This window comes from Narcine bancroftii, chromosome 5 (assembly GCF_036971445.1).
Source record: "Narcine bancroftii isolate sNarBan1 chromosome 5, sNarBan1.hap1, whole genome shotgun sequence".
NCBI lineage: Eukaryota > Metazoa > Chordata > Chondrichthyes > Torpediniformes > Narcinidae > Narcine > Narcine bancroftii.
The window spans coordinates 120115479-120139888 of NC_091473.1; the positions used below are offsets into that span (position 1 = coordinate 120115479).

General features: G+C 38.8%; 1 protein-coding gene across 1 annotated transcript in view; it reads left to right on the forward strand.

Annotated features, from left to right (window-relative positions):
* usp24 (ubiquitin specific peptidase 24) overlaps positions 1–24410 on the forward strand; it is a 214826-nt gene that overhangs the window by 40140 nt on the left and 150276 nt on the right. The window contains exons 4-16 of the mRNA XM_069938902.1: positions 443–586; positions 2663–2785; positions 4960–4995; positions 8886–8951; positions 9292–9357; positions 9549–9623; positions 10702–10860; positions 12499–12613; positions 16811–16914; positions 19039–19146; positions 20253–20348; positions 20495–20656; positions 22769–22876. Of these exons, the coding sequence (XP_069795003.1) occupies positions 443–586; positions 2663–2785; positions 4960–4995; positions 8886–8951; positions 9292–9357; positions 9549–9623; positions 10702–10860; positions 12499–12613; positions 16811–16914; positions 19039–19146; positions 20253–20348; positions 20495–20656; positions 22769–22876 (1362 nt within the window). The remainder of the gene's footprint in view (positions 1–442; positions 587–2662; positions 2786–4959; positions 4996–8885; positions 8952–9291; positions 9358–9548; positions 9624–10701; positions 10861–12498; positions 12614–16810; positions 16915–19038; positions 19147–20252; positions 20349–20494; positions 20657–22768; positions 22877–24410) is intronic.

Sequence of the window (24410 nt, forward strand, 5' to 3'; positions counted from 1 at the left end):
GTTAGCAGTAGCGAGAAAATGTAGAGCTGTTGCATGAAAAAATGATGTACAATTGAGTTTGCAAAGATGGCATAATGAACTGCAGTTGTGTTTGTATTTACAAAAAAAGCCATAATTTATGAAACAATTATTTTTTTTTGTTGATATGTGGGATTTGTATTCAAAATATATGTGTATAAAATTTAAGTAAATGGCACATCAGAGAATATTTAATACTCTTCTTTTAAGGCTCCAAGGGGGGAGGGTAGGTTGGTTTATCAGTTTAGTAGGGGGGAGGGAATGTAGTTTATAGTTTTTGTTTTTGTTTGTTTTTATGTATTTTTTGTATTCATTTTATTGTACTTTGCAAATTATTAAATAAAGTTTTAAAAAAAAGATCTAATTGTTCAGGGGTTGTAAATAAAGGAGTTGCTGATACACTCTTCCTTGATCATTTCTACAGTTATTAACTTCAAGTGCTGTCCATAAATGGGGTACTGAAATCCATGAGGGAATCTACAATATGGTGATGCTTTTAGTGGATCTGGTTGCAGCACGAGTCAAACAAGACCCAATTCCAATCAGCCTTATGGGAGTACTCACCATGGTATGTTGACTATTTTTAGTATCCAGAGTCAGGTATAGTTTTCTCACGAGATGGGCTTACATTGTGAGGTGGATACATAAAGCCACCAAAGGAATTGAAGGTAGGTTTAGTGATGAACAAAAAGATGGCAGATGAAATTTAATGTAGGAAAGTGTGAGGTTACCCACATTGTAAAGAAAAATATTATTTTTGCAATACAATGTGATCAGGATCCTCAGTACTTGAACCGTAAGAGGTGGGGTACAGAGCTGCAAGTACAGGTATGCGCCGCTTAACATCTCTTTGGGCAACGTCCAACCGCATATACATCCGTGGTCCCATAACTATTCAGTTGCCACAAGCAAGTCAGCAGCAAATTAGAAAAAGTGATCGCTAACTATAGGAAATTGTACACAGTATACCCATACTGATCCCACTGCCCTGCTCTCTCCCCACAGCCCCGTTTCAGTCCCCACACTGATATCACTACCCCACAGCTCCTTATCAGTCCCCACACTGATCCCTACTTATAAATAAAAAGTTGACAGGTACACTACAGTTTCCTTTTTAGCTTTGCTAAGTATATAATATGGTGTTCACGCACATCCACATCGCATAATGCCCAATGTCACAGAATGTATCATGGCCATTAAGCAGTGCATACCTGTAATTAGGAAAGCAAATAGAATGTTAACCTTTATTGCAAGAATAAAGTAGATCTGTGAGCCCACCTCACTGACAAAAGACAAAGGAGGAAAAACCCAACACCCAACCCCAACCAACCAATTTTCTCTTGCAACCGCTGCAACCGTGTCTGCCTGTCCCGCATCGGACTTGTCAGCCACAAACGAGCCTGCAGCTGACATGGACATTACCCCTCCATAAATCTTCGTCCGCGAAGCCAAGCCAAAGAAGGAAGAAGATCTGTTCTGATGCATTTTATAGGGTTGCAGTGAAACCACACCTGGAGTTCTGCATGTGGTTCTGGTCTGTGTGTTTCAGAAAGGTTGTGCTTACATTGGAGGCAATACAGAGAAGGTTCATTACTTTGATTTCAAGGATGCAGGGTTTAATGTATGGAGAGAAATTGAGTGTATTCACATTGGAGTTTTGGTGACTAAGGTCATCTAATTGAAACTCTCAGGATTCTGTGGGATACTCTCAGAATGGATGCCAAGAGGATGTTTCTCCTCGTGGGGCTATCTTGGAAAAAGGGAGCATAGTTTCAGAATTATGAGAGCCATTTAAGACCATGATATTTCTGAATCTGTGAAACTCTCTACCCGAGATCCATGGAGATTAAGTATAATCAGAGTGGTAATTGGCAGATACTTGAACCATCAGGGAGCCGGAGCAATGGGAAGGGTGGATGTAAGGAGCATCATGAAATTGATGGATCTGATTAAACAAGTGTAGGAGCCTGGAGGGGCATATTTCTGACATTTTTATGATAGGAGTAGATAGTAGGGGGTGGTTGTCTGAGGGTGAATCCAGATCTTGGGGAATATGGTTGAGAGAGTATGTCAAGCAGACATGAACAGAGGAGGGACTGAATCTCTTGGTGAAAGCTGGAAAAGAATAAACTCATGAACATTGCAAATATTAACCCAGATAAGTCAAGCTGTTTAACAAATGCTAAAGCAGCACATTAACTCTTGGCTGAAGAATAGTTCAGTGTTTGAGGCCCACATCATTCATGTTCATTCCACGCATGGTTGTATTTCTTGTGTACATTAGAGTAATGTGGGTTATGTGATGTTGCTTCACCTATACTGTACTCTATCCACCTCCATAATATGTTAAAGTAATGGCAATAGTGGGGCCCATGGACTTCTGCGCCATCTAAAGATGGTCCTCAGTCGATAAAAATTTGTGCATTCAAGGGTTTCATTTCAGTTTGATGGATCATAAATGAGAAAAGTCTGTGAAAATTGCATCCGTAGTGATACCAATAAGGATATAAATTGAGATTAATTTTTACGTTCAATTGACCTTCAATGTTTGCATATCAAAGAGGGACAGTTTGTTGCATTTTGTTTTTAGTGACTTTTCATGTTTTTTTTATATAATATTAAGCTTTGTTGTTTGGCTTTCCAGGCTTTTAATCCAGGTAATGAGTACCACTTCAAGAACAGAATGAAAATGTGCCAGAGGAATTGGGCAGATGTTTTTGGGGACGGCAAATTGTTTGCCATCTCACCACCTGCCAACTTGCAGAAGGTGAGTTGGACTGGGGGGTAACTATAATGAGTGCATGGAGCCTGACTTTGCATATAGCTTTGATGGCATTTTATAGCATTGCCAATCAAATGTGTGGAAAGCCATGCATTCTGACCATTGTTGAAGTTGATGTTTATCTGCATACCTCAGTTGTGATGAATCTTTACATTTGCAGTTGATTTTCAGAAATGTCTTTGGCTGTCTTCCAACCAAAACAGATTGTGAATCTGCAAGGGTACTCCTGTTGTGGTCTCCTCTACATCGGAGAGATTGGGTGCAGACTTGGGGATCACTTTGTTGAGCACCTCAGCTCTGTCTGCTGCAATAGCATGGATCTCCCAGTTGCCACCCATTTCAATTCCCTGTCCCATTCCTTTGCTGACATGTCTGTCCATGGTCTCTTGCTTCAGACAGAAACCACCCAAAAATTAGAGAACAACACCTCATCTTCAGTCTGGGCACTCTCCAATTGGATGGCATTAACATACATTTCTATGGCCTTTGTTAAATCCTCTCCAACTTATTTTCCCCTAGCTCTATCTCTCTCCCTTTTCCCTCTTGCCTCCCTTTGCACAGACAAAATCAATTCTCATCCCTCCCCTTATATCCAATTAACACCTTTTGTGGATCTGATCTTCTCCCCAGCTAGTACTGTCTATATTTTGAGATTTCCTGTTTCTTTTGCTCATTCTTTGCCTATTCCTTGATGAACATCTCAGGCCCGAAATGTCAGCAATATATCTATCTCCTATGGTTGCTGCAAGACCAACTGAGTTCCTCCAGCATTTTGGTGTGTTTTTACTACAATCGCAAAGTCTGCAAACTTTTGTGCTTCATTTAGCTAGAGGAATTTCAAGTTCATTGCATATTAAGCCATATTGTTCAACCAAATAAGGTTGGAACAGGACAACAGCTCATGGTCCAGCTGTTATTAAATAACTAAAACACAAATAAATAAGAATAGGAGTGGGCTAATAGCCCCCCAGTGTACCCCACCATTCAAAATTTTTGTGTCTGATCCCAGTAACTTTTAATTTTCGATCTTTCAAAAATGCCTCCACTTCAAACATATAATTCAGACTCCACAACAAGCTCACACAGCTACTTTGACAACACCTCTTAACATCCTGTCCCTTGTGAGGATTCCATTCCTTTCTCTCAATTCCTCCGTCTGAAGCATTTGCTCCCAGGACGAGATCGTCCATGCCCTATCATCAGAGATGTCCTCCTCCTCCAAACAATGTGATTTCCTCTCTACTACCATCAACTTGGCCTTCACCCCATATCCTCCATTATTTGCACTTCTGCTCTGGCCCCCTTGCTCTCATCTACCAACCTCCATATCCAACTTGTCATCCTCTGCCATTTCCACCACCTACTATGTGATACCACCAGCAAACATCTCATCTCTCTCCACCTTCTTCAGAGACCGCTCCCTCTGTAACTCCCTCATCCACTCCACCCTTTCCACCAATCGCCCCCTTGGCACTTAGCCCTGTGACTGCAGGAATTGCTTCACTGGCGGCCACGTCTCTTCTCTGTCCACCATATGGGACCCGAAACAGTCCTTCCAAGTGAAGAAACATTTATGAATCTGCAGGAGTCATCTACTGTGCCTGGAGTTCCCGTTGAGGTCTCCTCCAATCAGAGATGCTGGATGCAGACCAGAAGATCACTTCATTGAGCACCTTGGTTCTGTCCACCACAATAGTGAGGAATCTCCCAGTGGCAACACATTTCAATACCCCGCCGCATTCCCTTGCAGACTGAGACCAATCACAGATTGGAGGAACAACACCTCATATTCTGTCTGGGAATCCTCCAACTGGATGTATTAAAATCAACTTCTTTGGTTTCTGTTAGCCCCCCCCTCCCCCATGTTTTTCTTATCTCCTTTACTCTTGTTCTTTCTCTCTTCCCTTTTCATTTTGTCTCCTTCCACAGAGCCAAAAGCTACCCCCTACTCAGATCAATTCTCACCTTTCCTCTCTCCTGCCCTCTTATCATATTCAATTAACACCATTTGACTGTTAGTTTGTACTCAAGGTGTGGTCTGACTGATACTGTTTCAACACATAACAGAAATGTTATAGGCAGCCCATGAACCACAAATTTCTATTTGTTCAGCATTATGATTGTGGAAGGATTTACTGATTTTTGTCATTATTTTGTAGGAACCTCATGGCTGGCTCGTGGATCTGGTTAATCGGGTAGGCACTCCATTCTGTTTTGCTTTCTCTTCATTTTTTAAATAAACTGACTGATCTTGTATGAGTATTGTAAATAATCTGGTGTGAATATTTGCTTTGCTCAATGTTGTATAATACTATACTGAAAGAGAAGATGGAAATATAAAGAATATTGGACACAAGTTTTCCATAATTAATAAAGAATATTATAGAAATGGGAAAAATAGCATTCCAAAGAAATCTAACTGAAGAGGTGGACAGAAGAAAAGCTGGAAGAGTACAGCATGAAATAAAATATCATCATGTGTTAGATAGAAGGATGGTATTCAGAAGGAATGTTCAGATATTTCAATCAGTGGAAGTGATAAGCAGCTTCCAAGAGAGGTATGATTTTTTTTTAAAACTTTCAATTTTATTAGGTTGAGAACTTTAGAGATTATAAATCATTTGGTGCAGGTTTGTGAGAAGTAATGGAATGGTGGAGCAGAAAAATTTGGCTCATTATGCCAGTGCTATCTTTTCCAAATAACTCTTCTGTTTTTCAGAGTCCAGACACGGTGCAAAACTCTAGAAAGCCGATAGTAAATAAAACTGGGGGGGGGGGGATAAAATCATACAAGTGCACTGAGATCAATAAAGGAAATCAGAGAATTTCCTCACTCTTGCATGTAATCTCATTTGCATCTGGAAGAATAAATGAGATTCAAGACAATTTGTCCCAAATACAGTTTAATAAATTTTGAGGATTATATATCCTGCAGTCATTGGAAGTACCTCCTCTTAAATCTATTAGATAATTTCACACGTGATAAATTAAAAACTGTCACATTAAATGATTAATTAAGATACATAGGCAGTGTAGTATACTTGAAGGTGTCAGGATTACATTGTTACCAGAAGAATCCACAATCATTCAGATGACTTTTTAAAATAATTTTAGCAGGCATAACATTAAGAAGGAGAATGGCTGTTAATGCAACATTGGATGTAATGATTTGATATAAAAATATTTCTGAGAGAATCAGCAAAATGACAGTAGGTTCTCTGGGATTATCAGCATTTCATCCTTGTACTGTGAAGTTCAAAGATTCTCCCCAGAAAGAAACAAGTTGTACTGATGTTAATCACCATTTAACTCAGTTACTTTCAAACTTTTTCTTTCCACTCACATGCCACCTGAAGTAATCTCTATGCCATAGATGCTCTGTGATTAGTAAAGAATTACATAAAGCAGTATGTGAGTGGGGAAAAAAAGATTGAGAACCACTGCTTTAGACCCAATTGTTACTGAAATATTTTGCATGAGAAAAATTATCATGGGCCAATTTCCTTTGGAGTTATGAAACCGTGCACATAATGAGTCAATTGGGTGTGATTAAAATAATGATTTTCAAACATTTTTATTTCCACTCACATACCATTTAAGTAATTGCTTACGAAGCACACAGCATGTACAGCATGAAATAAAATATAATCATGTGTTAGATAGAAGGATGGTATTCAGAAGGAATGTTCAGATATGGCATAGGGATTACTTAAAGTTGCATGTGAGTGGTGTTACGAGCCCAGAGGACCCCAAAACCAAGCAGCAATAGATATTCACCAAGTCAAATGGTTACTTAAACAAAAGTTGTTTTTAGTTATCTTTAAACATGAAAACAGAATCACACTTTAACATCACTACTGACTTAACTAACCTAACTTTATCTCCTTCTAATTCTCCTGTGTATGTAATATGTGTGTAAGTTCAGATAAGTTCTTTGGTTCACAGTCCAATCTCACTTCTCATTCCTCCAAGTTTCCTGGTTGCAGGCAATTCTTAAACTGTGCACAGAATTTAACATTTAGAAAGTTCACCAGGCTTTGGTGCTTGAAAGGAAAATGGTTACTGCTCAGGTAGGTTCTTGTTGGTTTTCAGAGAGAGATTCGTTGTACGCTTGGCACCCACAACTAATTTACTTCCATCAGCCACTTCAGCGTCTGCCGAAGAAACTTGCCCCCTCGGGGTTCTCCAGATGATAACCTCTTTCTTTCAGGTCACCACAAAGTTCCTTTTTGTTTTACTTATTTCAAGTGAAACATTAGACAGACAGTCCTCTCCTCTTGCATGAACCACAAGGGCTTTGACCAGGCTGAACCAAGCACTCACAATCCATCTCCCAAATGGGGTTTTCCATAAGCTCGCCAGCTTGTCCTGTTCCAGGCCCAGCTGCTGTTGCTGATTGTATCACTGTCGAACTGATCTCTCTCTCTCTGAGAGAGAAAACCTGTTTGATCCTCTCTGCTTGCAAAACTACATGACCCTTTTAGAACAGCAAGTTCCCCTCCAGACAACCTACAGCTCTGATAAATAAAATCTGTTTTAAAATAACTGCTCTAATTTATCTCCCAAAAACATCTATATTCTGTCACAATGGAAAGAAAAAATTTGAAAACCACTGATTTAACACCAATGGAACATTTATAATAATGACCTGAACCAGACTGTGATTTATTGTTTGAAACTTATTTATTGTTTATTGTTGGAAACTTCAAGACATTTTTATGCACAGGGTTTAAAGTGGAAACCCTGAAGTTGCTGTTAGAATTTTGCTCAGACTGTCTTGTTTTACAACTTTGTAATTGGGAAATTAATACTTTCAGGTATTTGCAAAGTGCTTTCGTTGAAAAATATATTGTTTCATTTTAAAAATTGCATTTAGTTACTCGATATTAGTTATGTCATTAATGATATATGAAGATGTGATTCTGTTTTTGCAAATATTATGGTCCTAAAATACATTTTTAGTATATTGATAGAAAATCTGTTTGATAAGTATTTAAAACAAACAGATACTTTTTTTTCTAATTTGCATAGTTCAATCATTAGTTAATGTTCTATCAAATATCCAAATAATTTTAAATGAAAAATGTGCCTTTGTCTTCCTGCTTTGCTGTCTGTGGAAAGTTTTTGATGTTAGTGGCAGCTCACTGTGATTGCATGCCAGGGACTTCTTTCAGCTGATGCCTTTATTTGAAAAATGCTAGTTTGTACCACGTTGAGACCGAGATCTTTGTGGAAAATTTTATTAGAGGTGAGCAGCAAATTCCATCTCTTTTTTGCTGGCCTTAAAAACTCAGGCCATTGTTTAACTAAATTTCTATTAATAAAACCTCATTGAGTAATTTTCCACTGATTGTATTTATAATCTACTGTGGTTCCATTCTAATATTGAGCTTTGTTTAAAAATTAATAAGCTTTTAATCAAGCAGCACTCTGGAAATGTTAGAAAGGATTGGCAATGAATCATCTTTGTTGCATTGCACAATAGAATTGACAGCTGCCTCGATGCATTTGGTAGCCACCTTTTCAGTTCAGATTTGTTTATCAAAATTTGATAATTTGAGTGGTTTATCCAGAATTGATAACTGTTGGTAAAATGAGCTTTTAATTAACATATTTAAGGAAATGTTGACTTATCACAAAAGTTCATCAAATTTAATGAAGACAGACATGCATGAAAGAGCAAATTAAGTTTTTTAATGGTATTGATTAGTTTTCTCATGTTTTTGCTCATTCCATACAGCGAAAGTTCAAATCCTCACTGAGTGCCATTACCAAAATCGTATTATTTCTCTTTTTCCTTTACTCATAAACTTTGCTCCAGGGTAGTATCCTTTTGTAAAATATTTTGTTCCATATATCATGGAATTGCATAATACAATTTTAACTGTATTGGAAGTGGAAAGAATAAAAGTTGGTGACATCCAGCAGAAATTCTCAAGTTCTCTGGGTGTGCAACTCCTCAACATCAGCTCAGCACAGAGTAATTGATTGCCTTTCGATCACTAATCTACTTTTACTACAAATGTTTTATGAAAGAAGTCAATTATCACCAATTTAGATGTGAATTTTTGATTTATTTTTCTAGTTTGGTGAGATGGGTGGGTTTTCAGCAATCCAACTTAAACTTGGTGCAGAAGATATAGAAACAGCAGTAAGTACTTTTAAAACGGAATATTTTAAGCATATTTTATGTTTAATTTGGTGCTAATCTTTTAATTAAGTACGTCAAATTATTGATTAATTTTGATAGCTTTTGCAGCTCCTTTCATCAACTCCTTTCTTTTGAACTATAACATGATTATTCATGGTCCTGTAATTTCTAATGATAAAAACTTTATTTGGAGTGATGTCTGAAGGGGAAAATACATATATTTTTTTAAACTTCCCATGATTAATTGGTGTAATGTTGGAAACTACAAATTAATTGCATTGTATAAGCGTAACTGGTTAAATAATGTTATTTTAAACATTTACTCTTTTTTTTGTTTTAGGCTGTATCTGCCCTGGTTCAGCCTTTGAGCGTCTGTGCTGAATATCTAAATCCCATGGTGGTACAGGTAAGCGCTGTTATCCAAGTCTTCAGCAGATTAGTTAAGTATAAGAAGGAAATGAACTCACTGCAAGAAAATGGAAATTACTTCAAGCTTTTCAGTGAGCTAAATGCACAAGATTTAATTTAGGCCAAGATAGTTATTCCAGTGTATGCTGTGAATTGAACATTTTCTATCCTTGTTTTTTTTTTTTGCAGCCCATGCTGGACCCTGTCATTGATAAAATGATTAGATATGTACAAAGTTTAGAAGAAAAAGATTTGAAAGACAAGGTCTGTTCATTGGAGTTTTCTCAATTGCTGTTATTAAAGCATGTCCTCTGTTTTAACCTTGTTAGAAAATTAAGGGTTGTTGCAATGTGGTAATAACTGTTAATTACAGAAGCATAGCTCCAGAGGCTTCATTCCAGATTTGGCCATCCAGCTAGCAAAATTGTTACTAATTTTTTTAATTTAGACTACTGCACTGTAACAGGTCAATTTGGCCCATGAGTCTGCACCCCATTAGCCTACATCCATTTTTGAAGGGTGGGTGAAGACCAGAATCCCAGAGAAAACTCACGCAGACCAAGGAAGAATGTACAAACACCTTACAGACAGTGTGGGATTCATACCTTGGTCTGATCCTGATCATTGGGCACTGTAGTGGCATGGCGCAAAATGCTATGCCAACTCTGCTGCTCGCTTTGATGAAGTGATTGTTTTGTATTGGGTATTGGATGATTTTGCGCGTACACCGAGGTCTGGGGAGACATTTTTTTGTTGGGTTGTACAATTAGATGATGATAACCTTGAACTTGAATTCATTTGAAATGTAATCACATCTTTGAGATTTGCATCCATACCCTTAATGCATCTCTCCCCAAAAAGGAGACAATGCATGGACAACACTACCAGGAATAGCACTCACTATTCATTTTTCTTTCTTTGCTACTTTATGGGAGCTCATGAGAAACAAAAAAAATGTTGGATCTCTTGTTAATCCAGTTTGATGCAATGTTTCCACATTACTTCTGATAGGCATTTCTGCAAGAATGATTATTCACAGTATATGTTGGTTTTATTCGTGCGTTGTTTGTCTTAATTTAGTACGGCTCACAATTACTCTTTTTTTAAAAAAATCCTTGGTCATCTAACAGTGGCCTCGCTCTCTTCTTCCCCCCCCCCCCACCTAGTGTCACTATAGTTCACCAGACTTGGCCTTTTTATTCATGAGACTACAAGTTTTAGCGATAGAAAAGGGCAGTTTCTTTAAATTTTCGTCCAGATATTCAAATTGCTGTCTACCGTAACTGCTTGTTGGTGAAATGCAAAAATTTGATTTTTTTTTTTTAATTCTTGTCCAATATAGAGATTGGTGACCATTCCGGAGCTTCTCTCTGCCATCAAACTGTTGTGTATGCGTTTTCAACCTGCATTGGTAACTGTGGTAGATGATCTCCGATTAGATATTCTTTTGCGAATGTTGAAAACTCCTCATTTTAGTGCAAAAATGAATTCATTGAAAGAAGTAAGATAATCTTATAAAAATATTTTTATATTTGTAAATTTTTGATTTGTTTATAACTGGAGGCGAGAATAACTTGAAATTTGAACCATTACTTGTGATGAATTGACGAGAGATTGGGCAATAAAATTCATATTATGTTGATTACTGTATGTCCTATTGATATTTCTGTTCTGATATTTTTGTGAACATAATACTCAGGTTTCCAGATTGTTCAACAAATATAGGGAGATTGATGGGGTGGGGAAACAAGATGGAGGACTGTGCTAATTGAAGGGAAAACAGAAGATGCATTTCAGCCATGTAAGATAAGGCTATGAAAATGCTCTTTTAAGATCAAATGGGCTCAGTTGTCAAGGTGAAAAGAAGGCCTTGAGTTGTCAATTATGATATAAATTCTATGGTTTTGAAAGAAGGTTTAAAACAAGACTGGGAGCAGATTTGAGACTCCCGAAACAAAGGCAATTTGAAGATATAATAACAGATGTTATTACTAACATGTATATAAAATTACAAGAGACTGTAAAGAAAAAAGATTTGTATAAATCAAAAATCAGATGGGAGAAGGATTTAAATATACAAATTCAGGAGGAGATTTGGTCAAAATTATGTAATGAAAGTGTTACAAATACAATAAATGTTAGATATCAAATGGTTCAATATAATTTACTTCATCAATTGTATTACACTCCACATAAGCTAAATGGACTTGATCCTAATTATTCAAATAAGTGTGCGAAAGAAATAGGGACCTTTTTGTATTCAATGTGGTCTTGTAAAAAAGTGGAAAGGTTTTGGAATGAACTGAGTTTATTATCATTATTATGAAGATAAAGATACCAAGGAATCCAAGAATATTGTTACTTGGAGATATTTATGAAAAGGATATAAAATTGAAATTGGACAAATACTAAGAAAAATTTTTAAGTCTTGCAACTGCAAAGAAACGTCTAGCGATATCATGGCAAGATGATAGAGAAGTGTTATTAAGTCGATGGTATAGTGAGATGCAAAATTGTATACCTTTGGAAAAAATTATAGTTCAAGGAATAGAGTTCAAAATTTTTTATAGTATTTGGAAACCATAAAAATTATGGATAATTTTCTGTCCATCTTTTTCTATCTTATCCACTCCTCTTAATTAGTAATTTTTAATAACAGTTAATGATTGTTTATGCTAATATTATTGTAAATTAAGTGTTATGTGTATCTTTCCAAAAGGGTGGGGGGGGTGGGGAGAAAAGCATAAGGTTTTTTTGTATCATTGGGTATGGATATTTAATTAATGTTTTATTCATTTTTTTCCTTGTAATGATGCAATTAAATAAAAATTTTTAAAAAAGAAATATGAATTAAATTGGCTAGTTTGTCTTAGCCCTTTTGTGTTCTACAGACTGATTTCAGTTTACTTGATTTTTTTTAAATGGAGAATCGCAGAATTGATCTTTGGCATATCAATGGGAGTTTCTCCTGAATTATTTATGTATAATAATACTTAAAGATTTGTGGTAGAAGCAGGATTAATAACAATAAAGATTAAGGCACTGATTAATTTTTCCCCTCCTAACAATTGCGAAGTAAACATTGTTTAGAGAGAAATATGTTCAGGAATGACCAGTTTATTTCTATTTTGTACCTCAGGTTACTAAATTGATTGAAGACAGTACCTTATCAAAGTCTGTGAAGAATGCGATTGATACAGACCGATTATTAGATTGGCTAGTGGAAAATTCTGTTCTGTCAATAGCACTTGAAGGTACAGTGAATTTTGACAGTATATTATAATAATTTAAATCAATTCGGAGTGATTATCAACTTCCTTGTGCTACTCCATTATTTGTATTAAGGCAATCATGAAGGTGAATTTAGCACATTTAAAAAATCATGTGACTTTGAATGCTATATCTTTGAAGTGTTAACAGCAAATGTTTTCAAAAACGGTGACTGATTTTCTAGCTATTGTCATTAATTGCAGCTTATATTTGCAATGTAAAATATAAATTGATTGCTTGCCAAACTTTAATAGTGAGAACTGAACATTTTGATGTGCAATGATAAAAAGTGCTGAAGAACCTTAGCAAGTCACACAGTGTCTATAGAAAGCAATGGGATAAAACTGACGTTTTGAGCATGAGCCCTTTATCAAAGTATGAATGATCCTATCTTGAATAAGAACTCGGGGCCTGTATATTTGATACCTTTGCTTCCAAAAGACACTGCGTGACCTGGTGAGGTTCTCCAGCTCTTTGATATATTGCGCTAGAATCAAAGAAGACTTTCCTCTTTAACACTTTTGATGTAATCGTTTAAAAGCTCGTAAAATTTTCTTTATGCATTTAATCACTTTTAATATGTTTGATTAATGTATGTTAATGCTGTTAGAATGCTATATATGTTAATAGGTGGCATGCATCAAGTACAAAGGAGAGAACACCTGTGTTTTTTCAGTTGTCCATAGAACGTCCATGCCATTTGCAAATAAAAGAGACTTAGTGTTGTACATTCTTAGCACTTGGAACACAGTAGAATATATAAGCTGCTTATTAATTCACTGATTTGTAATTTCATTAGCCAATATTCCATAATATGGAGAGAGGGAAGAAGTCAAAAATGCTCTCTGGCTACCCATCCCATAGGATGCTGATGGTTCCTTTCAGTCAGTTTGTTGGGTTTGATAGGATTCCTCACTCCTCAGAAAGGAACAGTGTGTGCATGAATGGATTTATGTGAGTAGGCATTTTCACAGGCCCGCCCTCTCAACATCCCCTCCCGGATCTAGCCACATGGTGAGGTCCAAGAAAGCTGGGAGATATTCTAATTCAGTGAATGGCTAGACCAAGCTTCAATGCAAGGGATGCCCTTTCCACGGTTCACAGCATATGTTTGCTAGATGGCCGTTGACCCTAAGAGAGGGTTCGTCCGCCCTTTGACAGATCTTGTTTTTAACCCTGGAGGGTGTCTAGCTACCCTCCAAATCAGGCAAGCCTGGTGGGGGAGCCGGTTTAGTCGCCAACCACCTGACCATGCAATAGGTAGTACTGGGTTACATGGAACCAGTGTTCAGTGAAGTAGTACATGTGCAAAAATCTCAAAATTAGTGTAAATTACAAAGTGCAATACTGTTGAACACTAACAGTTTCACACCATTATAAATACAGAAAAAAAATTCTTTAACATTTTCTTTCTCAATGAGAAGTAATAAAGTTGGTTATTTTTATGCTAATTAATAGCCCATTGAAGACACTGAGTTGTCTCCCCTCTGTGTGATTATTAAAGCTGACAAATTCCATGAAATGGTGACTCATTCTAGTGACTCTTTTAGTGTTGCCATAAATTTTGGGAAGACGTGCTCTACTTTCTTTGTTTATAGCTGGAGAGTGATACTCATATATCACTGTAGGTGAAGCAGGATGTGCATCATGGAGCCATTTCTGGAATTAAAATTAATCTTTTATTCTCATAATTAAATTCAGTCTCATAAAATACAGAACACATATTGCAACATTTGGGAGGTTATTTAGAACCATAGAACACTGCAGCACAGAAAACGGGCCATTTGGCCCTTCTAGTCTATGCTGAAATGTTATTCCATTAGTCCCATTGATCTGCACCCAGTCCATAACCCTCCAGACCTCTCCCATGTATCTATTCATTTATTCTTAAAACTTGAGTGAGCCCACATTTACCATGTCAGATGGCAGCTCATTTCACACTCCCACCACTCTGAGTGAAGAAGTTCCCCCTAATGTTCCCCAAAACCTTTCCCCTTTCACCTTAAAGCTATGTCCTCTCATATTTATCTCTCCTCATCTAAATGGAAAGAGCCTACTCACATTTACTCTGTGTACCCCTCATAATTTTGTAAACCTCTATCAAATCTCTCATTCTTCTACGCTCCAAGAAATAAAGTCCTAACGTTTAATCTTTCCCTGTAACTCAACTCTTTAAAACCCAGCAATATCCTAGTAAATTTTCTCTGCATTCTTTCAATCTTACCTATATCCTTTCTGTAGATGCATGACCAGAAATTCACATAATACTCCAAATTTGGCCTTACTAATGTCTTAAACAGCCCCACCATAACATTCCAACTCCTATACTCAATACAGGTACACAATCCTTTATCCGGACATCTAAAATCCGGAAAGCTCAAAAATCCGGCAAGTGGGCAGAGAGAGAGCAACCCGAGTCGGGCGGGCGAGGGGGAGACTGGCAGTGCAAGTCGGGCAGGCGAGGGGGGGAGACCGGCAGCGCAAGGCGGGCAAGGGGGGAGATCGGCAGCACGAGCCGGGTGGGCAGGGGGGGAGACAGGCAGTGTGTCAGGCTAGCGAGGTGGGGAGACCGGCAGCGCAAGTCGGGCGAGTGAGAGGGGGGGAGACCAGCAGCGAGACTGGAAGAGGGTGGGGTGGATACGGCAGCACAATTCAGGTGGGCTTAAATCTGGCTTTCTGAAATTCGGAAAAATCCGAAATTCGGAACACTCTGTCCTCCAAGGATTCCAGATAAAGGATTGTGTACCTATACTTTGATGTATGAAGGCCAAGGTGCCAAAAGCTTTTACAATCCTGTCTACCTGTGACACAACTTTCATGGAATTAAGTATCTGTATTCCCAGATCCCTTTTTCCTCCGCACTCCTCAATGCCCTACCATTCATTGTGTATGTCCTCCCTTGGTTTGTCCTTCCAAAATGTAAAACTTCATTCTTTTCTGTATTAAATTCCATCAGCCTTTTTCTGACCAATTTTTCCAGATGGCCCGGATCCCTCTATAAGCTTTGAAAGGCTTCCTTGCTGTCCACAATGCTTCCAATCTTAGTATCATCAAAGTTGCTTATCCAATTTATCACATTATCATTCAGATCATTGATATAGATGACAAACATTAATGATCCCAGCACTGATCTCTGATGCACACCACTCGTCACAGTCCAAGAAGCAATCATCCACCACTACTCTTAGCATGGCTGTGATATTTTCCCTGTCTAGCAATTCCACTCCTCCCCCTATCATCCCTCCCCCTCTATCAGGTCTGAAACAACGAAACCCCGGAACATTGAGCATTGAGCTGCCAGTCCTGCCCCACTTGCAACCAAGTCTCACTAATAGCAATAATGTCATAATCCCGTGTGCCAATCCATGCTCTAAGCTCACCTGCCTTTCCGACAATATGCCTTGCATTGAAATAAATACACCTGAGAACATTTCCATCATGTACAAATCTTTGATTTCTGCCTTTTTATGCAGTCCTCGCATGACCTTTATCCTCCTTCACCTCACTATCTGCTCTCACACTCTGGTTCTCATCCCCTATAAATCTAGTTTAAATTCCCCCCACCTGGAGCAGCACTAGCAAACCTACCCATAAGGTTGTTAGTCCCCCTTCAGTTCAGATGCAAACCATCCTGTCAGCACAGGTCCCACCTTCCCTGGAACAGAGCCCAATTGTCCAGAAACATGAGGCCCTCCCTCCAGCACCAACTCTTTAGCTGCGTTAACTTCCTATTTCTAGCCTCGTAGCACGAGAAGCACTCCTGAGATTGCGATCCTGGAGGTCCTGTCCTTAATCTTTGCACCTAACTCCCTAAACTCTCTTTGCAGGATCTCCTCATCCTTCCTACCCACGTCATTGGTCCTACATGGACCACAACATCTGGCTGCTCACCCTCTCCTGTGAATACCAAGAACTCGATCCGAGATATCGCGGACCTTGGCACCATGGAGGGAGGCAACAAACCATCCGGGATACTCGATCTCTCCCACAGAATCTCTTATCTATCCCCCTAACTATTGAATCCCCTATCACGATTGCTCTCCTTTTCCTTCCTTTTTGGGGATTGAGCTCTCATGTATGTTTCATTGTTGAGGTTAGCTATGCTTGTGCAGAAGCTGCTTTGTTCCATTTGAATGTTATTTTCATGTCTTGATCATCATTTTTTTGTTCAAATTCTACAGGAAATATTGATCAAGCACAATACTGTGATAGAATAAAGGGAATAATTGAACTGCTGGGCAGTAAACTCTCTCTGGATGAACTTACCAAGATTTGGCGCATTCAGGTATAGTGTGTGGTATTATGGAAACATAATGCTTAAATTATTGAGCTAATATTCATTAAATATGTTGTCTGGAGAGGTGAGTGCAAGTTCTAACTGCAGAGTTCAAGTTGAGTGTGAAATAATTCCAAAATACTGTAGTGCATATCACCAATAATGACCATACAATTTTGGATTGTTGTGAAAAGGCACCAAGTTCACACCTTAAGAAAGAAAATCTTCCAACTTTGGCTAATGTGATCTGTGTGTTACTCCTAGACTCCAGCAACATGATTGCCTCATAATTGCCCAACGTGCAGGTCTCTTGTGAATGTTCATCACGTCATTTTCTGGAGAAACAATTTAAATTTAGACATACAGCCTGGTAATAGGCTATTTCGGCCCACGAGTCCATGTCGCCTAATTGCACCAAATTAATGTACATCCCCAGTACATTTTGAATGGTGGGAGGAAACCGGAGCCTACCAGGGAAAACCCATGCAGACACGGGGAGAACATACAAACTCCTTGCAGACAGCACAGGATTCAAACCCAGGTCCTGATTGCTGGTGCTATAAAGGCATTGCGCTGAACGCTACGGCAACCGTGACACCCCAGTGAGCAGGATTGACTTTTCAATTAAACTTCCTGAATCTATGTAAATGTACAACAGGTTGCAGTTCCCATACTAGACAAATAAGGATTCCAAAATTCCTTTTCCTTAAAAAAAATTGCAATGACATGAAATAATCCTTTTGTTGTATTCAAGTTTTCTTTATTGTCATATATTAATACACAAAATATAATCACCAAATTAGTCAACTTTTGCCTGTTATAAAAGCACACAAAGGTGTCACTAGGTGCCCAGCTCATTAAATTATAAGAAAAAGAAAAGCAAATGAGTCTCTTCAGGGATATTGAAAGTCCATGGATTTGCTTCCAGTGCTCCTGCAGCCACACAGTCTCCTGTTCAATCCATCATCAAGCCTGACCTCCCAGATCTGAACCTCTGATACAATCAGGAAGCTTTTTGTGCCCGAGGCCCCTTTGGGAGTCCCTCTTGAAACCCGGTCCTGATACCTGGTTCCCATAAGCCAGTCTCCTGCAGCTTGGTGTGAGTTCTTCAGCCCCCGAGTCCCTCGCTAGTCTGTTGCCATGGTCACCTTTCCTGTAGGGTTGTCTCCTTGGCTTAATCTTGGCAGGTGTTCTCCCACTCTGGTGCCGTGTTGGCTCAGTAATCCACAGGAGTCCGCAACCCCTTGTGGTCATCAGGTTTGAACCTCTGCAGTTTTCAGGGTGTTTGTATATTAGAAAAAAAGTCCCTATAACAAGCTGGTTAAATCCTGTATGGGGATTTTGGCATTACAGGTGGACAGTTGGCCTCTGCGTTGCAGCACTGTGTTTCTCCTCCCTGCTCTCCTGGGTCTGCACCAGTGGCAGCGCTGCCATTAAAGCAGCTCCAGCAGTTCTGCCATTTTCAGCAGATAATTCTATTTTCAAAATTAATATTGTATCAACCCCAGATATGTTTTTTTTAATATATGCACAGAGATGAAACAGAAGTAGCAAGGTGGTGGGACGAGATGGGGAGGTAGATGATAATGTCAACTACCACTACGAAGTGGTTCAGTCTGCTGATTGTGCGATGATTTTAACCTGTTACTGTTTCCTTTAAAGCCTCAGTATCTCTCTTGTTGTGGAGAGAGATTGGAATGTGTCAGTCTGAAAAATCCAGTCATAGATTGTTCCTTGATTTCAAAGATTATCAAATTTCAGGCAGTCTAAAGGCTAATTAACAATTTAAGCATTTTAAGAGCATTGTAAAAGAGTCACTTTTTAATCACTGAATTGAACAACTTATTACTGTGTAGCAAATATGAAACTTGAAAATGTATTTAATTCAATAAATTATGGTAAAATTGGCTTAAGACTGGTTATTGGAATTGCTGGAGTTTGCACGAGCAGTGAGGTAAATTAAAATGAGATCAGTGTGAAGATGTTTGAAATGCATGATCCTCTTCAAGAGACATTGCTCATGAGATTCACTTTTGGGTGGAGTGGTTAAGAGAAATGTGTAATATGTAAAGGACAGTTAGATGCAATGTTGCTTGCAAGCCCGGTTATTTACAATTTGCTGTTTATATCAAGTCAGGACAATCTTCAACTGTCATTGAAAATATTCATACCATTATTGCTGCTGCTGCTGCCAAGTTCAGCTACGATCAACTGAACCATCTCTTTATCTTAATTCAAAAGGTAAGTGACCACTGATATTTGCGTTGTCGATCATATTGATTTGCTGTTAGATATTTTACTTTAAACAATTAAGCAATCATAGTGACTTAATACTTCATTTCTTCCCCCCCTCAAATTTCCCATGTTTTCTTCCCGTTCCAACATATCAACTGGCCATGATCATCCTTCATGCTATTAGACATGATTGCACTGGGTTATAGCACTAATTTCCATCGTATTTTTGAATTATTTTGAGTTGTAAGATTAACCATAAACAAGTAGATTCAGAAAAGTTGTTTAATAATATTTAAAAACCAAACATATACAACACTTGTTAGTTTAGTAAAAGAATGATTTCAATTATTCTTCCCAGTTCTTTTTGGGGAGGCTTTAGATGAAGAAAACAATAATGTGGCTATTGAATGCTGTACTCCAGAACATACAATAATTTCACCACGTGTACAATGAATAGTAGGGGTGATAAATACTGATAAAATAAATTGCAACTTCTTCTTGGTAATAGTCAAAGCAGGATTTTGCAGAAGCCACTGGGAAGATTTAACACCCAAATGGCCTTGGGTGTTAAAAGAAATATTATGTAAAACAAACCTCAGTCTTAGAATGAATGGAAAAAAAAAGTTTGGATAAGCCATGTGCCCAGGACACACTGAACTGTAACTTTCTTAAATTTTTGAAAACGCTTGGTTTTTGAAACATTTACAAGCATTCAAAACTGTTGGTGAAATGCCATCAGAGACTAGCAAATCAAATATCTAATTTTACAAAATGAAAGATTGCATAGTATATTTAATTTAAAAATATTTCATCATGAAGTATTTGTATTGGCTCCATCATGGATAACCTGGTGCAATGTTCCGTCTCCAACAAATACATCATCTTACAGTGGTATGATGTATGACTCCAGAATTTTTCCCATGATGTTGTATCTTGCCATTGAATGCTAAAGTTTGGAGATGAGTTATTGATCTGAGAAAATCCTAACTGCCTGTTAGTCAATAGGTAAATGGCAAGTAAGTGCTGCTTTATTACACTGACACTTCCTGTCATTTTGGTGATGATTGAAAACTTTTTTGAGAACTCTGTAAACTTTCTTTGTTTCTATTAAGAGTTGGGAAATTGAAAGTGATCGCATTCGACAAAAACTTCTCAGTCTTATTGGAAAAATTGGTCGTGAAGCACGTTCTGAGAATACCACAGGAAAGGTAAGAATTTATTTGGAAGAACACGCTGTGACTTTGCACCCTAATTTCAGTGCCTCGGAAATTAAATTTGCATATGATTCTATTTTTTTTAAATATGCTCACTTCATTTCTGTGATTCCTCCCTTTCCTCAACTAATCTTCAAAAGGTGCTGGAGGTGCTCTGGGAGCTTGCCCATTTACCAGCGCTTCCCACCAACTTGGTCCAGCCAGCTCTGGAAGAACACCTGACCATACTCAGTGAAGCTTATGCAGTAAAAGAACAAATCAAGCGAAGTTACATTATTAAATGTATAGAAGACATTAAAAAGGTAAACTAAATTTGGGAAATTAATACTCTCTGTATGTTTGCTTAAATGCCAATTAAAGTACTAGGGAGAAATAATGTAAAAATAAATAGGAATTAATCACTGAAATGGGTTGTTTGGCTCAACTGGTTGATTTTTTTATAATTATCTAATTTTATTGAATGTATACAATATTTTTCTTTAAGTACCTGTTCAGCTGCAGTATGCAAGTATTTCGGTGTATACGTGCATTGGACAATGTATAAGATATTAAACTCATTATCTGCTTTGCGCGCAATAACCTTAAACCCGTATATCATTCTGAAGCTTAATCTCTTTACATATCACAATTTATAAACCACCCATAGTATTTTATCTGTGGGGAAACTGTTGCTATTTTCCCAGTTTGCTCTATTATTTCAATCTAATTTCTATTCATTAATTATTCCCTAACTGATTGGATGTTTTTAGCATATTATTGGACACACACAATTGGAATTTCTGTGTCAGCTAATCAAGTGCATAAAATACACTAATTCCAGGACAGACCTGTCTGTAAATCTTAAGTAAGAGGTGAAAGGCCACAGTGCATGCTAGGAAGCTCTGGAAGGAAGATCTCATGATGAGAATATCTCTGGTGTGAGAGAGAGAGAGAGTGTCCTGGTGTTCATTGGCTGGTTCATGGTCTGGAGTTAGTATGAGAATGTGTGCAAGGGCTGCCATCCAGTCTCCAAAAGGTAGAAGTCATTCCAGCAGATGACAAAGGCCTTTGTGTATGGGTTTGGTAAGAAGTTAGGACTGGTGGAGAGTGAGTTGAGGACTGCGCTTTCAGAGTGAGTGAATGGAATGGACAAGTCAAGACAGATAATATCACATGGAGGTAAACAAGGAATCTGCAGATGACGGAGAACAAGAATACACAAATGTATTGGAGGAGATCACCAAGTCACACGGCATCCATGAAATGCAATAAGCATTTGATGTTTTGGGCTTTAGGAATGCCAAAAATCGAGCAGATGCCCAGATAAGGAGGAGGAGTGAAGGCTTGCAGGTGAGAGCTGATGGGGTAGAGGGTTGAGAAAAGAAGCGAAGGGAGCTGGAAAAGAAAGGTGTGGGTGACAGGCAGGTGAAGGAATGGAAAGGAGTTAGAGATGAGGAAGAGCAAGAGGGAGGGAAGAAAAAAGAAAATGGAATGGGACTGGGTATTTGGAAATTAGAGGTCAATATTGATGCCATCAGATAATGTCACATCATCAATTGGAAGTGAAGGGTAAAAGATGATATTGGAGTGTCCAATGTGTAAAGGCGTGTTAGAGAATGGGGAACCTGCACGGCCATCTTCCTTTCTCTCCTTATCCACACAGCTTCACTGACACATTCCCCCCCCCCACCACCTTTCCAACCTCAGACTCCCATATATACTTTTTTTCTTCTCTGCCACCTAGTTCCATCTGCCCATCAGCCACTGTTGCCCATTTAATCCACTGGATCTCCTATTCTCCCTCCCATTGATTCCATTGTTCCTCATTTATCTGGTTTCATGTCAGTTTCATTATCAGATTGCAGAATCTGCAGCCTTTAATCTTCACTAATCATCTTTCGCCTCTGCTGCACTTCTATCTTCCAATGTGCCCTTCATCACCCTCCTCACCTGGTTCCAGCTATTGCCTCCACGCTCCAACCTCACCCCTCCACCTCATCTCTTCATACTGGCTAACTTCCTCTGCACCCTGTCCTGATGCAGGGTCTCAACTTGAAATGTTGACTATTTCCCTTCCACAGATGCTCCCTAACCTGCTGAGTTCTTCCAGCAGTTTGTATTTTGCTCCAAATTCCAGCATCTTCATTCCATTAGTTTCCCACCTCTTTAATTTATTTTACAGGAAACTACCTCCCGTCCCATAACAATTCTTGGCCATCTTATGAGCAAAAGCACTCATTTGTGTTTTGCAATGAAATTAATCAAGTTATTTACAGTTGATGCATGTGATGGCATTATTGGGAAGTGACTATATTTTTGTCTCGTGCAGACTAAATATTTGTATGGATTAGGTCACTGGAAATATTTTTGATCGATTTGCATCAATCAAAAGTTGGTCAATTTTGTATGCTTTAAATTGTGCTTCCTTCCTTTAGTCCTCACAGCAAAATAACCAACAGCCAGTGTGGGTGGTTCCAGCATTGCGTCAGCTTCATGAGATTACCAGATCTTTCATCAAACAAAGCTGTCAAAAACAAGACAAGGTAAAAATCATGTGTGACTTTGGATCAGTAAGTTTTAATGTTCTGAACAAGGTGGTCGGGTGCTGAAGGACTGCGCAGACCAATTGAAGGAGGTCTTTATGAGCACTGTCAACACCTCACTGCAGCAGTCCACCATTCCCTCAGGTTCCAAGGCAGCCACCATCATCCCAGTATCAAAGACGGTGACAGTAACAAGCCTCAATGACTACCAACCCGTGGCACTGACATAATGAAATGCTTTGAGCGTCTGGTGATGGGATGCATTAAAGCACATCTCCCAGAGACACTGGACCCATTTCAATTCGCCTATAGAAGAAACTGTTCCACTGATGATGCTATAGCCTTGTCCTTCCACTCTGTTCTAACTCTCCTGGAGAACAAAGCCTAATACAACAGGCTGCTGTTCATCGACCAGCTCGGCATTTAATGCGATCATTGCTCCCCAGAGGCTGGTGGAGACGCTGTCCTCTCTGGGACTCAACAGCCCCCATCTATAACTGGATTCTGGACTTCCAAACAGAAAGACGATTGTCCAGGTTAGCAACAGAACATCACGCTGAGCACTGGAGCACTTCAGAACTGTGTGCTCAGACCACTCCTGTTCATGCTACTAACCCACAACTCCATCGCCAGATCCAACTCCAGCAGAGTTGCATGGTAACAGGCCCTTCCAAGCCACAATCCCGTGATGCCCAAATGCCCCAATTAACCTACAACCACCGTACACTTTGAGGCTGGGAGGAAGCCAGAGCACCTGGAGAAAGCCCACTCAGATCATAGGGAGAATGTACCAACTTCTTTCAGACAGCACCAGATTCAATTCTATTGTTTTTTAAAAGCTTCCCAATTCACTCGGTTCTGACTAATCTTTGCAATATTGCAAGTCCTCTCTTTTATGCTACCTTTGACTTCCCTTGTCAGCCACAGTTTCCTCATCCTCCCTTCTTTGGGATGAAACGATCCTACGTTTTCCAAATTAATCCCAGAAACTCCCACCGTTGCTGATCTATCATTATCCTTGAAAGAGTCCCCTTGCAATCAAGATTGACCTGCTCCTCTCTCGTGCCTCAGTAATTACCTTTACTCACCTGCATTACTAACGCATCTGATTTTAGCTTCTCCCTTTCAAACAGCAGAGAGAATTCTGTCATTTTATTCTGCTTTGCAAGGATTTCCTTACCTTGAACTCCCTAATCAAATCTGGTTCATTGCACAGCACCAAATCCAGAATTGGCTTTTCTTGAGTGGGCTTGACCACAAGCTGCTCTTAAAGACCATATCCACAACACGAGATATGAAATTCGCCAGGATCCTGGTCCCAGCATGACTTGAATGGAGCCCATCCCATCGGAATAGCTCCCCCTTCCCCAATACTGGGGCCAATGTCCCATGACTTCAAACCCACCTCCCACACCAATCTTTTAGCCACAAATTTAATTCATTAATCATATGAACCATGTGCCAATCTGAACGTGGCTCAGCTGGAAATCCAGAGATTGTTACCTTACGAATTCTGCCTTTAATTTGGTGTTTG